The sequence below is a fragment of the Pongo pygmaeus genome, chromosome 23 (assembly GCF_028885625.2).
Source record: "Pongo pygmaeus isolate AG05252 chromosome 23, NHGRI_mPonPyg2-v2.0_pri, whole genome shotgun sequence".
Classification (NCBI taxonomy): domain Eukaryota; kingdom Metazoa; phylum Chordata; class Mammalia; order Primates; family Hominidae; genus Pongo; species Pongo pygmaeus.
The window spans coordinates 37,262,521-37,270,641 of record NC_085931.1 but is presented as its reverse complement, the minus strand read 5'-3'; the positions used below and the strand labels follow the sequence as shown (position 1 = coordinate 37,270,641).

Sequence of the window (8,121 nt, the reverse complement as noted above, 5' to 3'; positions counted from 1 at the left end):
CTTCCAGAACCTACCTTCTTTCTGTACCAGGACTCACCTCCACCCTGTTCAGGAACCCACCTCCTCCCTGTTCCAGAACCCACCTCCTCCCTGTCCCAAGGCTCACCTCCACCCTGTTCGGGAACCCACCTCCTTCCTGTTCCTGAAGCCACCTTCACCCTGATCCAGAAGCCACCTTCCCCCGTTCCAGAACTTACCTCCTTCCTGTTCCAGAACCCACCTCCTCCCTATCCTAGAACCCACCTCCTCCTTCTTCCAGAACCTACCTTCTTTCTGTTCCAGAACCCACCTCCTCCCTGTCCCAGAACTCACCTCCACCCTGTTCCAGAACTCACCTCCTCCCTGTTCCAGAACTCACCTCCACCCTGTTCCAGAACTCACCTCCTCCCTGTTCCAGAACTCACCTCCTCCCTGTTCCAGAACTCACCTCCTCCCTGTTCCAGAACCCACCTCCACCCTGTCCCAGAACCCACCTCCTCCCTCTTCCAGAACCCACCTCCTCCCTCTTCCAGAACCTACCTTCTTTCTGTCCCAGAACTCAGCTCCTCCCTGTCCCAGAACCCACCTCCTCCCTGTCCCAGGACCCACCTCTTCCCTGTTCCAAGACCCACCTCCTCCCTGTCCCAGGACCCACCTCCACCCTGTGCCAGAACCCACCTCCTCCCTATTCCAGGACCCACCCCCTCCCTGTTCCAGAACTCACCTCCATCCTGTTCCAGAACTCACCTTCTCCCTGTTCCAAGACCCACCTCCACCCTGTCCCAGTACCCACCTCCTCCCTGTTCCAGAAGCCACCTTCACCCTGTTCCAAAATGTACCTCCTCCCTGTCCCAGAGCCCACCTCCACCATGTCCCAGAACCCACCTCTCATCTCTGTCCCAAAATCCACCTGGTCCCTGACCTAAGAATCTGCCTCTACTGTGATAGCCTTGAATCCACCTCCTCCCTGTTCCAGAACCCAGTTTGTCATGTCCCAGAACCCACTTCTTCCATGTCCCAGAATACACCTCTCCCATGTCCCAGAATACACCTCTTCCATGTCTTAGACTCTACTTCATCTCTGTCATTTCTCCCCTTTTCTCAACTCCAAAAGAGGAAGAACGTTTTTTCTCTTTTATTCTACTAAAATAAACCAAAACACATATATTGGGAAACCATAATATGCACAGATTTGCTCAAAGTGTGGATAATCAACACAGGCATCAGATTTAGAAACATTAAATGGGATGTCTCTCTTCACTGTCAGCCTAAGAGTGGTTGAGCCTGGGTAGGGTGGAGAAAATGGGGTGGGGGGTGTTTGACTCATCTCACATTCAGAAAGTTGCTTAAACTTAGAATTCTCCAAAGGCACTCATATGTTCTATCACAGCATTATCCTGGCAGGTTTGAAAAAAAAAAGATATTTTTATATTGTAAATGTGTGTTCCATTCCTGCACCATCTTATCTGTACTGTGTTATGAATTAATATTGTCTGTTAATCCTATAATTGTCCTTGACCAGTGCAATTGTATGATATCTGTAGACCACTGCTCTGCATTTGTTAGTATTTATTTGTTCAATGGCAATATTACTATACATGCAATTTTGTTAGCCCTGCTTACCATTTCTTCATCTTTTTAATTAGCTGGGAGTCTCAATAAATGGAAATGACCCGGGCTTCTGTCAACCCCTGGGAGACCCTAGTAGGTGAATTCTGCAGAAAAGGATATCCATGCCTTTCAGAGGGGAATTTTGGGTGAGAGCTCCAGATAAATTGTCACTGTGCTCATGGACAGGCGGAGAGGAGGACCAAGGGCATCTGAATTGCCTGCCTTCAGCTTGGCTGCCACCTGCATCCTCCTGCTCTTGCTGCCTTCTTTAGCGCAGTCATCCTACCCACTCTGAGACTACACAACCTGTCATTACACCATCTCATACACTCACGGGGTCCACTCAACTCTCTCCTCCTACAGATGGAAGCCCAGAGAGAAAACATGCCTTGCTCAATCAAGGTTGCAGCAAGTCAGTGGAAAATGCGCTTGCGGCCAGCCGGGGTGGCTCACACCTGTAACCCCAGCACTTTTGGAGGCCGAGGCCAGTGGATCACCTGAGGTCAGAAGTCCTAGACCATCCTGATCAACATGTTGAAACCCTGTCTCTACTAAAAGTACAAAAATTTTTGTATTAATTTTTGTGTTAATTAACTACAGGTGTGGTGGTGCCCGCCTGTAGTCCCAGCTACTCTGGAGGCTGAGGCAGGAGAATTGCTCAAACCCAGGAGGCAGAGGTTGCAGTGAGCTGAGATTGCACTACTGCATTCCAGCCTGGGTAACAGAGCAAAACTCTCTGAAAAAAGAAAAAGAAAGAAAGAGAGAGAGAGAGGGAGGGAGGGAGGGAGGGAAAGGAAGGAAGAAAGAAAGAAGGAAGGAAGGAAAGAAAGAAGAGAGAGAGAAAGAAAGGAAGGAAGGGAGGAGGAAAGAAGGAAAGGAAGAGAGAGGGAGGGAGGGAGAGAGGGAAGGAGGAGAAGGAAGGAAGGGAGGGAGGGAGGGAGTGAAGGAGGGAGGGAGGGAGGGAGATGTGCTTGCTTGGTGCATTAAAGAAACTGCTATGATCACTTTAGAGAGCAATTTGGTAGTATTCCTTAAAACAACAACAAATGTGTATACACTGAAACCAACAATTTCACTATGCTATATCTAACCTAGAGGGATTCTGGGATAGATGAAAGAATAGTTGTTTTTTCATATTACATAATACTGTTAAGCTATTAAAAGCAGGAGCTAGATGTATATATAGCAACGTGGTAAAACTCCTAGACAAATAATAGGGCGAAAATAAAAAAAAGCAGAATTATGATTGTGGTATGATTTTATCTACATAACACGCACCTGTACACATGTGGGTATACACATGTATTTATATAAAAGCAGGGAAAGCACTAGAAGAACACACTAGTATGTTCTCCTATATAAAATGCAAAATAATTACATGTTTGTAAGTGCAAATAATATCCCTCAGAGGAAGCATACCAAATTCATAAGAGTTGTAACTTCAGGGGGGACCAAGAAGGAACAAGGAATTGGGAGCAGTAGGCAAGGAAAACTCCAGCATTTTCTGTGATGTTTTAATTTAATATTTTCAAAGGTGTTTAAATACTCTGGAACAACATGCAGAAAGTTACTGGGACCGTGTCACTCTCCTATCCCTCAACCACTTGGTTTTCTTTAGTTAAGACAGCCATTATAACAAATTTCTTATTCATCTTTTCAGGAATATGCTTTGCACTTGCAAATATTTGGAAATAGCTTAACTTTTAACTTTTAAAAAGTAAGTTTAACTTTTAAAAAATAAGTATTAGTATGTTATTTGTGATATTAAAATGGTTTTTAAAGCCGGGCATGGTGGCTCACACCTGTAACCTCAGCTACTTGGGAGGCTGAGGTGGGAGGATTATTTGAGACCAGGATTTCAAGACCACCCTGGGCAACATAGTGAGAGCTTGTCTCAAAAAAAATTTTAAATAAAAGAAAAATTTTATTCACATTAAATATTATCTTTCAAGAGTGTAGAATTGTTCAACATCAGAAAGTATTTTAATAGAATTCATTCGATTAACAAAGTAAAGGAGAAGAATGACACCATGATCTCAACAGATGCAGAAAAAGCATTTGACAGAAGTCAAACATCCATTTATGATTAAAACTCCTAGAAAACTGGGAATATAAGAAAACTTTAGGCCAGGCATGGTAGCTCACACTACAGGTGTGGTGGTGCACACCATAGCACTTTGGGAGCCCGAGGTGGGTGGATCACCTGAGGCCAGGAGTTTGAGACCAGCCTGGCCAACATGGTGAAACCCTATCTCTACTAAAAATACAACAACAAAAATTTAATTGGGCATGGTGAGAGGCGCCTGTAATCCCAGCTACTCGGGAGGCTGAGGCAGGAGAATTGTTTGAACCTGGGATGCAGAGGCTGCAGTGAGCCCAGATCATGCCATTGCACTCCAGCCTGGGCAACAAAAGCAAAACTCCATCTCAGAAAAAAAGAAAACTTTAAAAAATTGGATAAAAGGTATCTGTCAAAACCTACCATGCTACAGGTTAATATTCTTCATGAGTACAGACACATGCATCATTAACAAAATAATAACTAATCAAGTCAAGCAATATTAGAAAACATAACATGTGTGTATAATGAAGAATTTAGCTTGTTTTTGTCCCCAGTTCTTAACCCCTAAACCTTTATAATTTCTTGAATAATAAGTGTGTCTTTGTTTGTGCATTTGTGGTAGACCCCTCAGGCCCCACTCAATAGTTTGTGCTAATGTGATAACTCAGGATGAGGGTTGGCCACACCAGAAAGACCAATCATGTGATTAGAGGATTGAGACTTTGAGCTAAATGGTATCATCTCCATGGAAGGGAGGGGGACTGGAGATTGAGTTCAATGATATAGCTGGTGATTCAATCAATCATGTCTACATAATGAAGCCACAATAAAAACTCTGGACACTGAAGCTTGGGTAAGCTTTCCTGGTTGGCCATACTTTTAGAGTATTGCCACACTTTGATGCCCAGAGATCAATGTGTCCTTTATGTTTCAAACCCTCTCAGACTTTGTGTGTCTTCTTTTGGCTAGTTCCAGTTTCTATGCTTTGCTGTAATAAAACTATAATTGTAAGTATATTGCTTTCCTGAGTTCTGTGACTCATTTTTCTGAATTATCAAATCTGAGGAAGTCTTTTGGGATGCTCAAACTTGTCGCCAGCTAGTATGAAATGAGGATGGCCCTAGGGACCCCTAGACGTGCTGCTGGTATCTGAAGTGAGGGCAGTCTTGTGGAGAACTCTGCTCTCATATTCGCAGCTTGGCACTCATTGCAACATCCTATGGCCAAATGGGGCTTATCTCAGGAATGCAAGGTTGGTTCAACATTTGAAAATTAATCATCGTAGTTTACCTTATTGATAGAATTTCTTTTAAAAACCCCTATAATCCCCTTTTGGCTTTCTGAGCAGCACCATGGCAGTTGGCAAGAACAAGCGCCTTATGAAAGGTGGCAAAAAGGGAGCCAAGAAGAAAGTGGTTGATCCATTTTCTAAGGAAGATTTGTACAATGTGAAAGCACCTGCTATGTTCAATGTAAGAAATATAGGAAAGATGCTAGTCACCAGGACCCAAGGAACCAAAATTGCCTCTGATGGCCTCAAGGGTCATGTGTTTGAAGTGAGTTTTGCTGATTTGCAGAATGATGAAGTTGCATTTAGAAAATTCAAGCTGATTACTGAAGATGTTCAGGGCAAAAGCTGCCTGACTAACTTCCATGGCATGGATCTTACCCGTGACAAAATGTGTTCCATGGTCAAAAATGGCAGACAGTGATCGAAGCTCATGTTGATGTCAAGACTACCAATGGTTACTTGCTTTGTCTGTTCTGTGTTGGTTTTACTAAAAAATGCAACAATCAAATATGGAAGACTTCTTATCTTTAGCAGCAACAGGTCCACCAAATCTGGAAGAAGATATGGAAATCATGACCTGAGAGGTGCAGACAAATGACTTGAAAGAAGTGGTCAGTAAATTGACTCCAGACAGCATTGGAAAAGACATAGAAAAGGCTTGCCAATCTATTTATCCTCTCCATGATGTTTTCATTAGAAAAGTAAAAATGCTGGCTGGGCGCAGTGGCTCACGCCTGTAATCTCAGCACTTTGGCAGGCTGAGGCAGGTGGATCATGAGGTCAAGAGATCGAGACTATCCTGGCCAACATGGTGAAACCCTGTCTCTACTAAAAATACAAAAATTAGCCGGGCATGGTGGCGCACACCTGTAGTCCCAGCTATTCGAGAGGGTGAGGCAGGAGAATCGCTTGAACCCGGGAGGCAGAGGTTACAGTGAGCCAAGATCATGCCACTGCACTGCAGCTTGGTGACAGAGCAAGACTCTGTCTCAAAAAAAAAAAAAAAGGTAAAAATGCTGAAGAAACCCAAGTATGAATTGGGAAAACTCATGGAGCTTCATGGTGAAGGAAGTAGTTCTGGAAAAGCCACTGGGGACAAGATAGGTGCTAAAGATGAACAAGCTGATGGATATGAACCACCAGTCCAAGAATCTGTTTAAAGTTCGGACTTATAATAAGTGGGAAATAAAAAATCCTATTTGTGAAAAAAGAAGTATTTGAAAAAATTCAACACCCATTCATGATGAACAACTCTCAGCAAACTAGGAATGGAAGGGAAATGTCAACCTGATAAAAAGAACTATGATATACATTATGAGAAAGCTTCTGAAAGTGTAGTAAGACAATTGTTTTGTGAAACTTTGTTTTACTTTGTGTTTGTGTGTGTGTGTGTGTGTGTGTTGCACTGGGTCCTAGAGAAGTTTTCAGAGTAGATACATGCACAAGAATGTTCGTTGCAACATTTTGTGAAAAATTTGAGGCAGCATTCATAAAATGGAAAATGCACACACAAATTCATACAACAGGCCGGGCATGGTGGCTCACACTTGTAATCCCAGCACTTTGGGAGGCTGAGGTGGGCGGATCATCTGAGGTCAGGAGTTCGAGACCAGCCTGACCAACATGGAGAAACCCCATCTCTACTAAAAATACAAAATTGGCTGGGCATGGTGGCGTATGCCTGTAATCCCAACTACTCAGGAGGCTGGGGCAGGAGAATTGCTTGAACCTGGAGGCGGAGGTTGCGGTGAGCCGAGATCATGTCATTGCACTCTAGTCTGGGCAACAAGAGTGAAACTCCATCTCAAAAAAAAAAGAAAAAATTCATACAACACAATATGATGTAGTAGTTAAAGTGCATGGGCCAGAGCTAAATGCATCAAGATGGACAAATCTCCAAAACACAATGTTGAGCTAGAAGAGCAAATTGCAGATTGATGTTTGCAACATTATTATTTTTTGTATGTGTGTGATAGGGTCTTGCTCTGTTGCCTAGGCTGGAGTGCAGTGGCATGATCTTGGCTCATAGAGGCCTCAACCTTCTGGGCTCACCTGAGCTTCCTGAGTAGCTGGAACTATAGGCACATGCTACCATGCCTGGCTAATTTTTTGATCATTTGTAGAGATGGGATTTTGCTATGTTGCTCAGGCTGGCCTTAAGCTCCTAGGCTCCAGCCATCCTCCTGTCTCTGCGTCCAAAAGTGTTGGGATTATAGGCATGAGCCACTGCATATATACATATTCTCACTAGGGGAAAATGTATATATTAATATGTATTTATAGGAAAAATCTTTCATGGGGATGATCAATACGAGTTCAGTGTAGTGGTTATTTCTGAGGAGGAAGGAAGGGGGAAAGGAGAATGAGATTTGGGAGGACCGCATAAAGGGGCTTCAACAATATTTGTAATATTTTACTCCTTTAAAAATAACCAAAACAAAATGTTAAGATTTGATAAAGTTGAGTGATGGGTACATAAATATTTGTTCTATTTTTCTTTAGGAATGTTGGAAATATTATGCGATTAAAAATTATAAGAAGGCAATTTGACACGGTAAAATTAACCCTTTGTTTTTGAAAGTTTGAGTTGTGAGTTTCCAACACAGCTTGAGCTATTTGGAGATTTGCAAGTGCAGCTGTTTCAAGTGTGTTTCTAGAGGTTCCTGGTAGTCCACGCACATCGGCAACAAGAGACGGGCAGAGGAAATGCCCAGGTTTCCCAGTTCTTCCCTCTGATCTGCTTGACCTTTCTCAGCTTTATATATTGGCCTCTGTATTTGGCAGCTATTATGAAGGATCCTAGGACTAAAATAACTTTGTACTGCCCCAAATAAAAGTTGGGAAGCTTTGCTCTGGGAAATATGAAGTTAAACCTGAGTCACAAATTCTAGGGAATAAGTTTGCCTAGAATATTATTTCCCTAGAATAAATTAAAGGGAATAGCCCTCCAAATGGGTTTATCACATTGGATGATTTAATTTGGTTGGTTGACACACACACATGAGTAATTCTATCTGTCCAGAAAGCAGAGCCACACACATGTTATAAGATGATGAATCTGTTCCCAGAGCAAATCGAAATCACCTTGAGCTGATCCAATAAAGTGCTGCTAACATCTATTTAGCATTTGAACAGACGATGAACTTCCTGCTTACGGTACAAGTAGGTAGAGCTAGAC

At 42.9% G+C, this 8,121-nt stretch overlaps 1 protein-coding gene across 1 annotated transcript; it reads left to right on the top strand.

The window, feature by feature from the left end:
• Positions 1-5,004: 5,004 nt before the first annotated feature.
• LOC129023257 (small ribosomal subunit protein eS1-like) lies at positions 5,005-5,387 on the top strand. Its single transcript, XM_054469857.2, has one exon. The coding sequence runs from the start codon at positions 5,005-5,007 to the stop codon at positions 5,362-5,364; it is 360 nt and encodes a 119-aa protein (XP_054325832.2). The 3' UTR covers positions 5,365-5,387.
• The last annotated feature ends 2,734 nt before the right edge of the window (positions 5,388-8,121 follow it).